This window comes from Gobio gobio (assembly GCF_949357685.1).
Source record: "Gobio gobio genome assembly, chromosome: 12".
Lineage (NCBI taxonomy): Eukaryota > Metazoa > Chordata > Actinopteri > Cypriniformes > Gobionidae > Gobio > Gobio gobio.
In genome coordinates this window covers 42,759,719-42,778,286 of record NC_137105.1, presented here as the reverse complement: position 1 = coordinate 42,778,286, position 18,568 = coordinate 42,759,719, and the positions used below count along the sequence as shown (strand labels likewise).

Sequence of the window (18,568 nt, the reverse complement as noted above, 5' to 3'; positions counted from 1 at the left end):
CAGCAGCTCCAGGCACATGAACAAAAGCGCTGATCTCATTGGTCAGACAGTTTTTAACGCGCCGCGTCAAAATAACAAAAACCAACCAGAGGCGTTTTTTTATTTTAAATGACGCTTTTACACCTGCCGTTTTGCTCGTTAGTGTGCACACTCACATTGGCGCCCTTTGTTTAGTCACCAGGCGTTAAACGTCGGCGATAAACGTGCGCGAAAATCGTCCCGCCTTCAGACTCATATTCTGACTACAATCTGAGTATGACAATGTAAGGCTAGTACCTCCCTCTAGCAGTTGAAATTTTGAATGTAATTGTATTGTTTGTTTTGATTTTGATGCAGGGCGGGACTTAATTTTGTCTCTAAGGAATTGATTGGATGGTTGTGGTTTGCTATTGCTGTGATGTCATGTGAGTGACAGGTTGTCCCGCCCTTGCGCCAGTAAACATGTCAGAGAAGAGATGTCACTGCAAGAGGGAGAAAGTTATTTCGATCAAAGATTACGAGGGCAATTTTAATAAAATAATGATGTGCACGGATAAATCATTTATAATAAATGATAGTCAACTTTGATTTCAAGGTGACTTTAAAGCAGCTCTGACAGGAGGACAGTGCAGAATTGTGACCAAAATTGGATCAAAATGCGAGTCAAAGACAGTTTCAAAAGTTTTATCACAAGCTTTAATCACTCTGTGTATATTTACAACACATTTTTAGTTTTGGCAAAGAAAGCGGTCACGTTTCTTAAGCATATAAACCAATACATGTCATGAAATTCAAAGAAAAAAATAAACCTTATTAAAAATATTAAATACAAGTTTACAGTTGAGTTCAAGACTGAGTTCAAGTTATAGCTCTTTCAACCAGCGACTGAAAACTGGTCTTCTCATTAGCATTACAGTATATAAACGATTGCATAGGACAATGCAAGGCACAGTGTCATAAGTGCACTTAAAATGAGTGAAGACACAAACTCTATGCTACATTAAAGGCAAGTGAATGAAGGCTCATTCTTCCTCCTCTCTGTGGAGCAGGCTTGATTCATCAGCCCGAGGAAGGTCGCTAGCACCTAGCGGGCTCTGGAAAGAAGTCCCTGAGGTCAAACTAAGGAACAACTGATGTGAAGAGCAATCACAAGAAATCGGTACCAGTTCTGGTGTCCAAACACATGGTCGTCTACAGGCTTTTGGTAAGTGGAGTGACTTGAACTGCAAGTTTTCAATCAGTTAAATGCTTTGGCGGATGGTTAATATACCTAAAAATTATGTCACATGTCCAAAACAAAAAGGTAAGGGCAACACATAATACTGTTCATATTATTTGACACTTGTACCAAAATACAGTAGGGAACGTCCTCATTTTAAAAAGGTCAAATAAGGGAAGGACTGCACTTTACAGCATGACCACACTACACGCATGAGGAAAAAAACAAGTCTGAAGAACAAAGCCATTTGTGTTTGAGCTGATCTTTAAAGGGGAAAATATGGGGGTGGCTTTACCCAGAGGAAAAACACAACAGTTGGACAGTGTACAAGCCTGGTTCTTCGTAAACACACCAGTATTTCAGCTGAAATAGGGAGTGATAGGGTGTGTTTTTTTCACAATTATAGGATCATATGGAGTACTAAGACTGCCACTTAAAAATAAAATAATAAATATAAAAAAAATAATATGACTAAAAAGGAAAAATCCCCATTAAAATGTAAAAATAAGTCAACCGTTGACATTTAAAGGGATAGTGCACCCAAAAATAAAAATTGTGTCATCATTTACTCACTGTCAAGTTGTTCCAAACCTGTATGAATTTCTTTCTTCAGCTGAACACAAGGGAAGATATTTGGACTACGCTGATTCATGATTAAAATGTAATTTAACTAAAATAATTTGGATAAAAAAGCTATTTGTACATGATTTATAAAAAAATCTCATTTAAAATGATTGACCATTTAACTAAATTGTTCATTTAATTTGGAAAGTGATTTATGATATCTATATTTTAATTTTGGGATTAGTACACTGGTGATTAGTCAATTTGATTTTTAAGTGGCACTTTACAGTCCTCCATCGGCTCGTTTTTAATAGAGGACAATGAGAGTAGTTTATGAAGATAAAATACAGAAAAATCTCTATTTGACCTGTCATTTATACTTCAAAAATCAAATAAATGCATATGAAAAATATAATAATTACAGCACCATTATATGGCATCGTTGTTCAACATCTACATTGTATAAAGATCAAGGTCTGATGTAGACTTCCGGGCATCTCGGTTTTAAAAACCCAAGGAAATACAAATAATTCATGGGCTAATGCTGTCACAATATACAGTTTCCCTTTACCCCGTCACTGACAGACTTCAGTCTCCACATAGTAACCTTGATTGTCACTCTTTTTTTTTAGAGTATTATTGTTTGTGTCTTTGGATGTGCAGGTATGTAACGGTTAGAAGTAATTGTTAGTCGCTAATTTTGATTTGTGGTAAAGATGCACTTCTTACACTCGCTCTCTCTCTTCTTCCTTCTGCTCTACCTCTATTGATGAGTTGGCCATCCTCCAGAGAATTTCCCTTATTAACTAGCTCGAACTGCTGAAGCATTGACTCCAGAAAGAGCGCAATATTGATTTGAGGTGACTGAGAAAAAAACAGCTTGCGTGGAGGAATGGATTTTCATTTTTTTCATAAGCCTCGAGAAACCATATAATATAGTCGGTTTCCAAAAAAAAAAAAAAAATACAATGGCCCAGAGCTGAATCTAAAAAGTTAGTTTGATTGAAAAATTGGCAACGTCGCGCCACAATGGTTCAAGTCACCGCACTCTAGTCTGAAAGTTCTTTGGCTTGAGAAGTGAATTCTGTAAGGCAACGTGGGGAGAAATTAAGGCACTTGTTTTGGAAGCTCTCCACGAGACACCGAGGGCAAGACCGCTCATTGTCCTGAGGGACAACAGGCGGATGGAGAAAGGAAGGATGTACAGCAGACTGGAGGTGGTTTAGGGTCTGTTACACTGCCTGAAGCTTTGGAGGAGTGTGGGTTTTCACAGTTGGAGATGTTTTATCCTCACACGATAGCACAACAGCTCCTGCAGGCCGCGCAGCCCCGCTTTTGTTTCTTTGGGCTGAAGATAGTCAGGATGGCCTCATCAAACACTGTCTTTAGTCCCTTCTGAGTCAGTGCCGAACACTCCAGATAGCACTGGGCTCCAATCTGTGGACAACAATATTTGAAGACAAAACACTCCGCTTTAGCTTTACTCAAGTACTCTGTCATTATTTACTCAACATCATGTTGTTCCAAACCTGTATGACTTTTTTCTTCCATAGAACACAAAAGGAAAAAGTGGCAATCAAGCTCCTAAAATGATCATCAAAGCAGTTGAAGCATGTTGAATATGTGGTCACCATTCACTCTCACTGAATGTAAAAAAGCAGCTCAAACAAAACATGTTTTTTTGTGTTCCGCATGAAAAAGAAAGTCATACAGGCTTGGAATGACATGAGGGTGAGAGAATTTACATTGTTGGGTGAACTAATCCTTTAAGTGCTTTGCTACACATGCTTTCTGTTTTTTGAAACCTGGACTGATCAAGAATAAACAACTGATAACTAAAGCCGCGTTTCCACCGCAGGAACTTTCCCCAGGAACTAGGGACTTTGGGGTGGTACTCGTGTGTTTCGACTGCAGGGACCTGGGTCTAAATGAAGTTTCGGGTAAAAATGTCCCCCTCAAAAAGTCTCTGCCCGCGAGTTAGTACTTTTTCAAAGTTCAGGAACTTTCGGAGGTGGGAATTGGGCTCTCACGCAGCATTTTGATTGGTTGACTCCAGGCATTTTATTTCAACCACCATTTTTAAAAGTCTGTTCCTGTGCTGCACAGAGTTGTATGCTTTTCAAATCAGCAATGGAGTTTAAAAAAAGGGGCAGATAGACTGACGACGAGGTTCAGGCTTTATTAAAGGATTAGTTCACTTCAAAATTAAAATTTCCTGATATTTTATTCACCCCCATTTCATCCAAGATGTTCATGTCTTTCTTTCTTAAGTCGAAAAGCAATTACGTTTTTTGAGGAAAACATTCCAGGATTTTTCTCCCCATCATAGACTTCCATGGCAACCAAAATGTTGAAGGTCCAAATCAATGCGCTTCGAAGAGCTTCAGAGGCTCTGCACGATTCCAGGTTAGGAATAGTGTCTTTTCTAGCAAAACGATTGGTCATTTTCGAATTAAAAAAAAAAGAATATACTTTTTAACCTAAATTGCTCATCTTGCGCTGCTCTGCGACGTGCCAAGGATTGCGCAATCATGTCGGAAAGGTTACGCTAGACGTAGGCAGAAGTACCGCCCCGTGTTTACAAAGCGCACATGCAAAGACTAATACAAACGCCCTTTAGCAATAAAAAGGTAAAACAACGATGTCGGACGATTTTGAAGATGGAGTGTCTTTTGCTAAAGGATGTTTGTATTACTCTTTACATGTTTGCTTGGGGCGGTACTTCCGCCTACTAGGGGTGGGAATCTTAAGGCACTTAACGATTCGATCCGATTCCGATTCTGGGAGTAACATACATCTTAACATACATTTTTGGTAACTAATTATCCTTTTACATTTTAACCAAAATTGGAGCTAATTTGTGTTTTGTTTTTAGTTAGAATATCTGTTTGACAGTATTGCCATATTAAAAATGATTATGAAGATTTCTTTCAATACTTTTATTTTATTAACAAAGTTATATTCAATATTAACAAGCTCTAATGAAACATAGTAAGCCATACAATTGCAAAGAACAATCATTAAGAATAAACAGTTCTCAATTTACAACTAAGTGTGACAATTTTTCAGTTTCTTTAGAACATTTTAACAAAAAATTTAAGAATTTTTTTTTGCTTTAAAGCAAAAAAAAGTTTACTTTGGTTAGAGCCACAAAAAAAATCCTGAAACATAGGCTAATGCAGAAGAAAAACAACTTTAGCGCTCGCTGAGAAGCCAAATTCAGTGTGTGCGCATAACATCTCACATGGGAAAACTTGCTGAGCTGCAACAGTCATGTTAGAGACATTTAACGAATCACTCACCAAAACGAAGTCTTTGTTCAGAATTTTTCATTCGTTTGAAACATTGTGCAGTAGTTCAGCAATATTCGATAAGTCATTCCAAAAATTATGCCATGGATGTTGGTAGGTTTATGTCCCGGCCACCGAATCAGAGACATAGGAGTGTTATTAAGCATTAATGGCAGGAAAGCGCCGCATAGCCTACTTGAGCACCACTTTCGATTGTTGGAAATACGAACTTAATTTAGAAATGCTTTTGAAATTAAAAACTTTGCATTAAATGAGCAAAATCCATTTTTGAAATGGGGAGGCAGCTGAGCGGCCAGAGAAACGGAGGAGCGACTGCTGTAAGGCGTTTGTGAAAAACTGCGGAAAACTGCATAAAACGTGTGGGTGTTCAACCCTCTCACCGGGAAAAGTGTCCCCACGGGTGCGACGCCCCTGAGCAGGTCGTAGTTTGTCCATTTTATCTTAAACAAAGCCAATTCACCAGCATACGAACGTTTGCCTATCAACTGGGTTTTTCTGTTTGGCCAGTGACCGCACGCGCGCACACAGTGGTGAAGTGGCAGTTTGAATTGAACACAGAATCGATTCTGAATCGTTGGATAACGAATTGCGATGCATCGACATTTTCTCCCACCCCTACCGCCTACGTATAGCATTTTTTTTTTTTTTATTAAATGGCCGATCGTTTCACTAGATAAGACCCTATTCCTCGGCTGGGATCGTGCAGAGCCTCTGAAGCCTTTTGAAACTGCATTGATTTGGACCTTCAACATTTTGGTTGCCATGGAAGTCTATGATGGGGAGAAAAATCCTGGAATGTTTTCCTCAAAAAACCTAATTTCTGTTCGACTGAAGAAAGAAAGACATGAACATCTTGGATGAGATGGGGGTGAGTAAAATATCAGGACATTTTCATTTTGAAGTGAAAAATCCTTTAAGTTTATATGCAGAGGACGAAATCCAGCGGGAACTGGAAAGTCTTGCGCAGTCCTGCGTCACCGGACTAATTTGCCTAATCTTCATTACATTAGACCGCGATGGAAATGCAGACAGCAACAAAAAAAAAGGGGTGGGGGGGGGGGGGGTGTTCCTGGGATAAACTGTTCCAAGTCATTTCAGTGGAAACGCGGCTTAAGCCAAACCACCAAAAGTATGAAAATCCCATCACCTCTCGGGCTAGTTTGAGGCCTTGTTCATAGGTCAGTGGCTTTTCCTTCATCTGGAGCAGACGTGCCAGTGTCTTTGGGTCATCTCGCAGGTCAATCTGAATGAAACAGAACAAAAGTTCAATAAATAAATTGCAGACCGATGCTGGGTATTTTACTTTAAAAAATACCGGAATGTTCTGGGATCTTTTCTACAGTTCATAAATATTCAGATTTTTTTTATTTTATTTTATCTGATGACTAAGCTCAATATTTGATCTAATAATAAATAATTATTATTATTACTATTATCATTATCATTAATATTATTAATGGTTGATCTGATAATATAAATACAACAACAACAACACTAATTATTTCCAATAATAATAAAAAATTATTATTATTTGATCTGATATAAACATTATTATTATTATTATTAATAAAAAAAAATCACATCACTGTCTGAATAAGAAACTGTTGCACCTGTGTTCCAATGAGGATGTAGGGCACATGAGGCATGCAGGATTTGAGCTCAGGTACCCATTCCTCCTGAACATTGTGATAGGAAGCTGGATTCACGACGGAGAAGCAGATGAGAAAGACGTCTGTGTTGGGGTAAGAGAGGGGCCGCAGCTGATTGTAATCCTCCTATAACAAATGACAAAGATGAAATTGATGAGTGTAGTAAGACCTGCTTTAGACATCTTATCAACCGAAATATGATTCAAAAGATCATTTGGAAAAAACAAAATATAATATAAAGAGGGCAGATAATTAAGTTAAAGGTTAAAGCTTCTAAATCAGTGTTTCCAACTCTTTTTCAGTCACAACCCAATCAGTCAGGCTCAATTTACATAACAGTATAAATATCATTATTGATAATAATAAATGTTTCTTAAGAAGAAAGTCAGCCTATTAGTATGATTTCTGAAGGATCATGTGACACTGAAGACGGGAATAATGGCTACTGACAATTCAGCGTCGCAATTACAGGAAAAAATTACATTTTAAATATATTAAAATACTTATTTTCAAGTCTAATAATATTTCACAATATTACAGTTCTTAGTGCTGTGTTTGTGTATTTTAACTTTTCTGGCGATCAAATGAAGGCATAAAACGTTAATTTAATGTATCTTTTAAGCATATGAAATTAAACAAACTTTGTCGTCATACAAAGTGCTGCACAAAAAAATTACGTTTTAAAAATAATGTATTATTATTATTAGTGTTAGTATGATTATCACAACAGTCATATATTTGTCACAATTTCAAGTTAAACAAAACTTTTATTTTGACAGGTTGCCATGAAGACCTTTGAGTTTCTGTGTATTTGTGATATGACGATAGTTTCTCAAATGAAACTGTAAAATGCTGAGATGAAGTTCATGCATTCATGTTCTCATATAATGAGGCAACAGAGGCTGAAAACACAGCGAGCGTCACGCATGCTTCAGTGTGTGTGGGGGGGGTAAATGAAACTGCGCATCTGTGCCATTCACACAGAGACATGCAGAATATTCACAAACACCATCTATATTCACTATTTGTGTGCTTTTTATTTATTCATCAAACATTTTACAAATTCTGTGAAATTCAGCATTTTTATGACTGGATTCTGTAGTTCCGTCCGTGTTTTCCGCATTGCAGAAATCATAGGGCCTTACAAATTGTAATTTCATTTTATAGGTTTAAATGGCTTAACTACAACCTGGTATGCACATACCCCTGAAAGATTATGGAATCTACCGCTGCTTCAATATAATTATGTATATATATATATATATATATATATAATATCAATATTCATCCTCCTATATAATTATGATTTTAATGATTCTTTCCAGTTATGATTTTGCTTAAATCAATGATTGTTTCTTCCTTTATATTTTCTCAAGTTAGTATTTGGTCTCGGAGCGGTGACTGCTTCCAGAGATTAAATATGGATTTGTCTTTCATTTTATATTTCCTTTTACTGAAACCCTAAAGAATTGTATGAATACAATTGTACTATTGTCTGTACCTCTCACTGAGAGAAAAGCACATGTTATCAGCATGTTTTGGTGAAGTGCTTTGTTGATAGTTAGTTAGATAGACTCTCCAACCTTGGGAGAGCTGTGATTCTAGGGAGCTTTTGTGTGTGTGCGTTGCATGATCGGTGCAGGCCCGATATTGAATATGGACATGGCACCAGACCTGAAGACGCCTTTCTGCAACCTCCGAGGTCAACAATGATCTAATTCGAGTGATGGGGCGACAACTAGTCTACCTAGTTTAGTGATATGCTCTGCTATCTATCCTTGTGTGGAAATTTACCGTGACTGACTGTGCATTTTCTCTGAGCCAATCAGAATCATTCAACTTGCAGTAATGACGTGGTTAGACCTTGAAAACAGTATAACTGTTGAGCAATTGTATGTACGATAGGTGGAGGTGGGTAGGCTGGTAGAGGGAGCGCGGCCTAAGAACTCCTTGTGAGACTTGAAGCTGGCTTCTGCTGATGAAACTGCAAACTATTCTTCAGTACATTTTTCTTTAATTAATTACACTCCTGACTCTTGGTCTTCGTTTTTCACTACTGCTCCTGGGTCCTTAGCTGTTACCCCAACACCCATGTTTGGGGATCACCAGACTAAACCATTACGTGTAAAGAAGTGTCATGTATGAGTATTTTACATTGGCCATTTAAAAATGCATATTAAAAATGAGGACCCTGAATCACTAAATGTAATGTTCTGGTTACAAGTTAAGCATCATTTATATGCATGACTTTATTCTGCCACTTATTATGAAATGCAAATGAACATAAATAATTTACATTAGGCTTTTAAAGTGTCAGTGCCGAACGACAAGTCTGCACCAGCGCCAGAATCTTGTAAAAAAAGTCAGTTCTTCTTGAGTGCCATTGATCTCTTAGTCAGTGATCAATAGACGAGAAGGGCCAGACATCACACAAATGCTCCTCTGTATCAGTGAACTGCTTATAGGAGTCGATGTGCTGAATTATATAACTTTCATTTATACAGCGATGTGCTGCGCTCTACATTAGTCAGTCTGTTCAATTCTGAAACACAGCAAACATTCGTCATTACAGCTCATACTGTGCTTGCCACAGCTAAAGGTCCTAAGAAACATTTACATAATTATGCTGGATAGTAATACTCACACTTTAGCTTTCTTTATAATTTCAGGCAAAACCAAAAGTCAAAAAAGTGACCCTCAGTGCATTGTTGTTGAATATGTATATTTATACTGTTATGCAAATTGGTACCCATATAGCACTTCATACCAGTGCCGTATCTTAGACATCTATTGTAAAATATGCACATAATGCTATTCTCCTTGTACATATTGCATGTTTTTGCATATAAAAGAATTGTTTATTCCCTTATTTATTCAAATGTATGCTCTGTAAGAAACTCTTACATACATACATACATCTTATTAAATTAATGCCGACCTTCTGTGCAATATCAGCAAGTCCTTATAATAGAGTTTTCCTTATAGCTGTAATATAATTACTTATAAAGGCAATCTTATCAAGCTGACAGTAATGGCAGTAATGATCAATTATGAAAACAGAATTAGTATGTGATTATATAATAGCTATTTAAATAGCTTTTTATAATGATCAAAACTCAGTAACAGCTTTACAAAAATGTCAAAAATGCTACATTTTTATTTTTGGATTGGTAATGGTGTCATTTCCAGTTTCTTAACTTTTATTTAAATATTTATTTAAATATATATTTTTTTATCTTAAAAGATATATGATACAACAACCAAGCCAGTGTTGATATTGTTAATTAAAACTTTTTTAAAAAACTTTTTTAATCATTTTTGGTAATTAAATAAATGTAAATGTAAAATATTAGATAAACGAAAAAAAGAAACAAAAAAGCATAAATTATAAATGTTGCCGTCAACTAACCACAACAATAACCAAAATTACTAAAACTGAAATGAAAATTAAGTTAAAAAGAAATATTTAAAAATGCAAAAACTAATAAAAATGACAAAAGCACATATAACAAAACTGATAAAACTTAAACTAAAATTTAAATAAAAAAAGTCAATTTTAGTTTTGAATTAAACATGCTAATAAATATATATAAGAACTATAATAACTTTGTCTGACACTACATTGAATGTAAGGCTTATTTTGATGTTACAGTCACTGGATAAGAGTCACAAGTTCTTTATGTTTATGTTTCAGACGTTGTAATCCGTTACAGGATTGCAACTCTTAACAACTGGGGTCCAATAATATGGGTACTGCAGAGACGGCTGATTCTGTGATGACTTTAGACACACAAGAAAAGTAAACAGCTGGGCTTTGATTTAGATGCATTTCTTCAGGCTGTATCTGACTGGTCATGCGAGTTTCTTTTTGAAGAATCATAGCAATAAGCCAAAATCAAAGTCATTATGGTGGGCTGACAGTGATAAAAACAACCCAGCCTGTGGTTTGTTGTAATTTCAAGTCACTGCTTGCAGCTTTATTTACAACATTATTCAAAACAGGCTGTAAATTCTGCCATTAAACGTGACTGTAATGCAAAAAGAGCTTAAATTCAGAGTGATTCGATGCCACAACGCCACTTAGTATCAATGTGAATCCCCTGTGCCATTTCTTGCATAATGAAATTAGACTATTTAGTAAGGAAGGTTGAAGTTAACATCAATTTGTTTTGTGCCATGTCGGTTTTTATTTGGCTATATTCGGTTGATATTTGGTAACATAATGAATGTCTGAATGAGTTGAAATGCATTGAGTGCAGTCAGTCTTTTTGAGGTTTTGCTACTGCATGAATAAGGTTTGAGGTCGAAAAGATTTGAAATGCATGATATAGATCTTATTGTGAATAAATTTTTTTGGACCTCATAATTTTAATAAAAATATCATAACTTAAGCCCAATTTATACTTCTGCATCGAGTGTACGCCATTGCTATGTAGTAGGCTGTGTGTTGCACGCGTAGCCAAAAATTTAACAACGCGTCAATTTTATGCAGACCGGAGATAGGAGTGTGTGTGTGTCCAGAAATGGGATGATAGTTTCACCCTTACATTTATAAATAACACAATATTTTGTAGTCCAGAGATTCTTTATGTTAGTGAATAAATGCATAGATCCGCTGTGTATAGTTGATTTATTTTCTCATTAAAACCAAAGATGTTAATCAGTGATTGTATACAAGAACAGGGACACATTTGGGTGCATTTCGTTTTGTGATTTCAACGGAACCAACAAAGTCTCCGCAACAGCAAGCAATTGAAGCGATTGTCTGTGCACGAGCCACTAGGGCTGTCAAAATTGCTCATAAATGACGTTCGAATATTCCCTCTAAAAAAAAGCATGAATATTCGAACTATTCGAACATCTGGTTGCGCATTTTATCAATGCATTACGTCAATAACAGGACAAATGAATACAAAGAGACATAACTACTTATATAGGTAGTCTATTTAAGTTTAAACATATTTGACAACGTATTTCCTACACAAAAACAAGTAAATCAACTAATGGCTAAGACCGCAGACCTCACTCTCTCTCGCCCTCACCGTCTCTGTGCATAACGGGTTAAATGAACAAATACATTTTGAGGCTGATCAAGAGTTTTGTGCAAGCAATTTAAGGTCGTGACTCTTGTCCCAAATATAGCAGGCTTCATTCAGTGATTGAAACAAATATTAATTTAAGTTTTACAGCATATTATTGAACGCTCCGAGCGAGCTGTGCTGTGGTAAACATGGAATTTTTCCTTGACATGAAACGGTAAATAATCAAACCAGTGGCAGCAGTGCATTTATCCTTTATTCATGCAATATCTCTTCAGTCAGTACCTGTTCCATTGCTTGACAGAACTCCAGCCTGCCCCATCCACCACACTGATCGCTCTCATGTCCTTACAAATGAACAAAATTAATTTCTCCGTTATGGCCTCTTGTCGTGTTGCAGACAGAGAGCTTGTGGCGGGCGATGCAAAGTAAGGCTGGTCCAGTTTGCACATACAAATTAGTTGCTTATATTTACAAAACGAGCCTACAAGAGCATAAAAATGCCCGTTTAATAAAGAAAAGTTCACGAAACTAAGTGAAAACTCACTAAAGTGTTTAGTGAAATTAGGAAACATTTAGATATCATAAATTGAGTTGTACAAGTTAACGTTACATTTCTACATACATTTTGTTCTCATGTCAAAAGTAATATCAAGGTTTATTTTGATCTGTTTTACATGATTCTTTTGTAGTGTGGTTTTCGGTGTAGTGTACTAAAATTAATATCGTCACCTGTGCACACATTAGCCCACTTCTTCTCGACGCTTTTCCTGATAGTTTATAGAACAATTACTCCGAGTCACCATCTGTCGTTTCAAAGAAAAGCACAACGGCGAGCGCGTCAAATATAAACACCTCGTCCGTTTGGGGAGGAGCGCGCACAGTCAGCGGAGGCTCGCGCTGCGGAGACAGGCCAAAGTACACAAGGCTTCAGGCGCGCTAGCGCCCACTCGCAAAGCAGACAGCCACGCCTCTACTACCGCGGGCGTTTTTTTCCCCCACATTTTTTTATTTATTCGAATATTAATTTTCACCTTCGAAATTCGTTTTTTAAAAACTATTCGAATATATATTCGAATTTAGAATATTCGTTGACAGCCCTACGAGCCACCGATACTGAAAACAGCGCCACGAGCACTCGGCATGATTTCAGAAACGCATTCCAGCGCCAGATCGCCTCTTATGTAACTCTACTAATCAACTAGAGATGCTAAATTTGTATTAGATACAACAACTCGAGCTGCAAGAAAAGTTGCTATCTATTTGCCGCCATCACTGCTGCTGCTACTCCAACAATGTACACAACAAGCTGCTTCTTCTTCGGCTTTTGCTTTGATACTGTGGGTTACACCATCAACATGCCGGTGGAGATAGCAGTCTGCATGTGTATTTGCACATTGACGCGGACAACAACGCAGAAGTATAAATGAAAACCAACACGTAACTTGCGGCGTAGAGGATACAGCGAAGTATAAATCAGCCTTTAGTCTTTTCCTGTAAATTGACAGAATTCTCTTTGGTGACGTATGCCGGACTTCTTACATATAAACATACTGTCATTTTCCATTGGTGTGGATGATAACAGTTATTGTTCTTGGTGTGAACGGGCCATTACTCAGGTTGTTAAAGGGTTAGTTCACCCAAAAATGAAAATTCTGTCATTAATTACTTACCCTCATGTCGTTCGACACCCGTCAGACCTCCGTTCATCTTCGGAACAGAAATGAAGATATTTTAGTTGAAATCTGATGGCTCTGAAAGGCCTCCATTGGCACAATGGTACGGTTCACTCTCAAGACCCTTAAAAGGTACTAAAGACGTCGTTACAAAGTCCATCTCACTACAGTGGTTCTAAAATAACTTTATGAATCGGCGATAATAGTTTTTGTGCGAAAAAACCCCCTAAATAACGACTTACATAGTGATGACGATTTCAAAACAAGGCATCATGAAGCTTCAAAGCGTTATGAATCAGCAAGTCGAATCAGCGGTTTGAATCGCCAAATTTCAGCAGTTTGACACGCGATCCGAATCATGATTCGACTCACTGATTCATAACGCTTCGAAGCTTCATGATGCTGTGTTTTGAAATCGTCATCACTATGTAAGTCGTTATTTAGGGTTTTTTTGCGCACAAAAACTATTGTCGCCGATTCATAAAGTTATTTTAGAACCACTGTAGTGAGATGGACTTTGTAACGACGTCTTTAGTACCATTTAAGGGTCTTGAGAGTGAACCGTACCATTGTGCCAATGGAGGCCTTTCAGAGCCATCAGATTTCAACTAAAATATCTTCATTTCTGTTCCGAAGATGAACGGAGGTCTTACGGGTGTCGAACGACATGAGGGTAAGTAATTAATGACAGAATTTTCATTTTTGGGTGAACTAACCCTTTAAGCAGATGGGCAATTGGTGTTATATAGACCTCAGAAGCATTAACTTACTTGTCCAGCAGTATCGTACAATCCCAGTAAGTGCTGCCTCCCAGATACTGTTACATTCACTGTAAAAAACAAAACAAAACAGATTCATTATACATGTAAGAAGAACAATCTGTAAAACACATCCCGTATCCCATCCCTCTGAAGTACTTCCAGAACTCTGGGCCTGCTGTTTGGTTGTGGGTGGGAACGGAGGTTGATTTGGAACAGGGCAGCTGTCAACAGCAAGGGGTGACCGGTTTTGGAAAACAGGGAGGGAAGAGCGGTGTGTGTGCGTGCGTACATATTTCATTCTGTGTTGTGGGTGATGAGGGGGAGAGAACGGCTGTGTTGACTCAAGTAAAAGGAAAAAAACCCAGATGAAAGACACTGCTGAGAACAGGAGAACAGCTGGACTCGACGTTTCACTGAGGTATCAAACAACCTGCAGATACTATCCACTGTGTCCACACTCTTCTCTAACTCGACGTTTAGAGCACGTAGTGGTAAGGCTGATTAACTTTAAAGGAATGTGTGTGAGAGAAGAAAGGAAGAAAGAGAGGCTAAGAGAAATGCTGAAAAGAGTGACAGCGGCACCATGATTATATGAAATACTGATGCCTGGGATGGCATAATTAATGCTCAGGATTTGACCCAATTTTTAATAACCCACCAACTGTACTGAGCCAGATACCCATGAATGCTTCCAACCACCTTCCTGTCATGAAAATTAAGGACAGAACCAAACAGAACATCCTGCAAACTATAGCTCTAGCTGCCTGGATGAGTCAAGAAACTTCTGGAAAAGACAGACAACCTCTCCAACATTCCTTGACGTTAAGCAATTTTGAGGGAATTAATCTTTTATTTCATCTTTCTCAAGGAGGGATAAAGAAAGTAACGTCAACGACTTTCACAATATTTTATTATGAGAAAAGTTGATTAGTTCACCAAACAGGAAACACTTTCTAAAATTGATACACTGTATTGCCGAACGTATTGGGACACCCCTTCAAATCATTGAATTCAAGTGTTCCAATCACTTCAATGGCCACAGGTGTATAAAATCAAGAACCTAGGCATGCAGATGCTGCAACAAACATTTGTGAAAGAATGGGTCGCTCTCAGGAGCTCAGTGAATTCAAGCGTGGTACCGTGATAGGTTGCCACCTATGAAATTTCCTCACTACAAAATATTCCACAGTAAACTATTAGTGGTATTATAACAAAATGGAACAATTGGGGACAACAGCACAGAGCGGGGTCAATAAAATCACAGAGGGGGGTCAGCGCATGCAGAGTCAACAGCTACAGACCTCCAAACTTTGTGTGGCCTTCAGATTAGCTTCATGGAAGGGGTTTCCATGGCGTCGGATGCAGTGGTGTGAGGCACGCCGCCACTGGACTCTAGAGCAGTGGAGACGTGTTCTCTGGAGTGACCAATCACGCTTCTCTGTCTGGCAATCCGATGGATGCGTCTGGGTTTGGCGGTTGCCAGGAGAACGGTACTTGCCTGACTGCATTGTGCCGAGTGTAAAGTTTGGTGGAGGGGGGATTATGGTGTGGGGTTGTTTTTCAGGGGTTAGGCTTGGCCCCTTAGTTCCAGTGAAAGGAACTCTTAATGCTTCAGCATACCAAGACATTTTGGCCAATTTCATGCTCCCAACATTGTGGGAACAGTTTGGGGATGTCCCCTTCCCTGTTCCAACATGACTGCGCACCAGTGCACAAAGCAAGGTCCATAAAGACATGGAGGAGCGAGTTTGGTGTGGAGGAACTTGACTGGACTGCAGAGTCCTGACCCCAACCCGATAGAACACCTTTGGGAAGAATTGGAGACTGCGAGCCAGGCCTTCTCACCCAACATCAGTGCCTGACCTCACAAATGCACTTCTAGAAGAAAAGTCCCATAAACTCACTCCTAAACCTTGTGGAAAGCCTTCCCAGAAGAGTTGAAGCTGTTACAGCAGCAAAGGGTGGACCAACTCCATATTAAACCCTACGAATTAAGAATGGGATGTCATTTAAGTTCATGTGCATGTAAAGGCAGGTGTCCCAAAACTTTTGGCAATATAGCGTATATTGATTGCATAACAGACCTAGTCAGTCATAAACAAATATGAAATCCTTGAAGACCTAAAGAAGTGCTTACTCTAGCTGAAGCAATGTTACTTGCTTCACTTGACAGGGCATGTTTGTTTCATAAATTATGATTACAAGAGACTATGCACCCCGTTTAAAATTCAAATGAAATTTTCAGTCGTATCTTACACCGCTTTAAGCGATTGCTAATTCCAATGCTAATTTTAGCAATCATGTGCTCAACACTGGGGATGTCACGGTTGGCTGTAGTAGATGGCTCACAAAGGCAAGGGATCCTTGAAACAGTCTTTAATTATAAACTCACGGGGCTACACAGGAGAAAGAAACAACAAACAACATCAATGCTAGACAAGGGGCTAACAGAAAGTGAGGGCTTAAGTAGACGGGCAAACAAAGGAGCAAACGAGATGATTAACGAAACACACCTGAACTGAGGACTCAAATCCATCTGTAACCATAGAAACAAACAGGCAGGGGACCAGGAGGACATAAATAATTAGTAAACTAGAAGCAATTACAAACTTACTCCAACACAAAGACAACTAAATCACAAAACAGAACATGCATGTGACAGGAGACGAGACATAAATTCAAAGCAACACTAGCCCTAATGTTCCTAGCGTAGCTTCAATACGGGTCACTGAGGAGCCACGTGGACCGTCGTATGCAAGAACCTCCAGGGTGGTGTTTTTCTGAAAGAAAGGGGCGAGGCATTGCAGCTGTGGGAATCTAGCCAAGCTGTGTTTTGTTTAGATGTGCTTAGAAGTTCTTTCCCTGTAGACTGTGAAGATGAACCTGAAACAGTGGCCTTGAGTCTGCCGCTGCGTATCAGCTGTCCCTGGCAAGTCTTTTTACCAGCACGATTCTCTTTCCCTTCTGGGGCCGGGCTAAATAAGGAGTGTAAACTAAGAGCAAATGCACATAAACAAGCTTTACCTCACTTATTGATTCGCTGACTCTTTCTTTACCTGTAAATGAGAACTACTAATACAAAACAAGGCTAGGGTGAAAGTTTGAGAGAAGTAGCAGCTGCGGTAAAGAAAATACAGGTCGGTGGAGACAAAGAAGGTTTAGTGACTGTGAATCAGGCTCTCAGCTGTTCTCTCCGGTCAGCTGCTTTTCCCCATGAGGCTCAAGCTCTCGGCAATCCCCAGCCCCCATTCTGTGGCCTGGAGAAAAATCAATGTCTCATTCAAGCCTAACCCACAGTTGTGAAACGTGATTTGGGGCGTCAGAAGCATCTACATCCTTCCGGGCCTCAACTTTCTCATCTCTTTTCTCTTTCACAGACTGGCCTGCGACATTGGAGTCATCCACTATCTGCATTCAAGAGCTTCAGCCCATGAGAACAGTACAACGAATTGTAAAGGTACTCACATGGTAATAGCAAGAGACTGCAAATTTAATTTAGACACTTTCCATTCCAGCACAGATGCATTAGGTCTCAAGCGCTAACCATTTACTGTAGCTGCTTTCACTGCTCAATCGCAAATGACACCCATTCTTTCATGGTGGACTGTTGTCCATCTTCCAATCCAGCAAATTTCCCATAAAATGGTCTTTTAGAAATAAATGTATTGGTGTCTAAAATGGAATCTGGTAATCAGCGTGTTGTGCATCATTCAGAATTGAACTTAGAATGCCTCAAAAAAGTTATCAATTGCTTTGGCTCGTTTTTTGAAACGGTCTTAACATGGAATGTAGCAACTTACCCAAAATATTCAAGTTCTTTGTCAGTAAATTGGCAAATGCCACCAAAATGATACGTTTTTTTCACCATGGCCATTTGACCATTACAGTGGGGAGAACACGTATTTGATACACTGCCGATTTTACAGGTTTGCCCACTTAAAAAGCAGGTAGAAGTCTGTAATTTTTATCATTGGTACACTTCAACTGTTAGTGGCGGAAACTAAAACAAAAATCCAGAAAATCACAATGTATGATTTTTAAGTTATTAATTTGCATTTTATTGCATGACATAAGTATTTGATACATCAGAAAAGCAGAACTTCATACCTCCATACAGACCTTCTCCATATCCTTCAGGTTTTGGGGCTGTCGCTGGGCAATACGGACTTTCAGCTCCCTCCAAAGATTTTCTATTGGGTTCAGGTCTGGAGACTGGCTAGGCCACTCCAGCACATTGAGATGCTTCTTAAGGAGCCACTCCTTAGTTGCCCTGGCTGTGTGTTTCAGGTCGTTGTCATGCTGGAAAACCCAGCCACGACCCATCTTCAATGCTCTTACTGAGGGAAGGAGGTTGTTGGCCAAGATCTCGC

At 38.7% G+C, this 18,568-nt stretch overlaps 1 protein-coding gene across 1 annotated transcript in view; it reads right to left on the bottom strand.

Moving 5' to 3' along the window:
* Positions 1–655: 655 nt before the first annotated feature.
* rhoj (ras homolog family member J) overlaps positions 656–18,568 on the bottom strand; it is a 29,576-nt gene continuing 11,663 nt past the window's right edge. Inside the window, exons 2-5 of the mRNA XM_079831659.1 lie at positions 14,208–14,266; positions 6,684–6,848; positions 6,221–6,316; positions 656–3,199 (exon numbers count right to left, since the gene is read on the bottom strand). Of these exons, the coding sequence (XP_079687785.1) occupies positions 3,053–3,199; positions 6,221–6,316; positions 6,684–6,848; positions 14,208–14,266 (467 nt within the window). The 3' untranslated portion in view covers positions 656–3,052. The remainder of the gene's footprint in view (positions 3,200–6,220; positions 6,317–6,683; positions 6,849–14,207; positions 14,267–18,568) is intronic.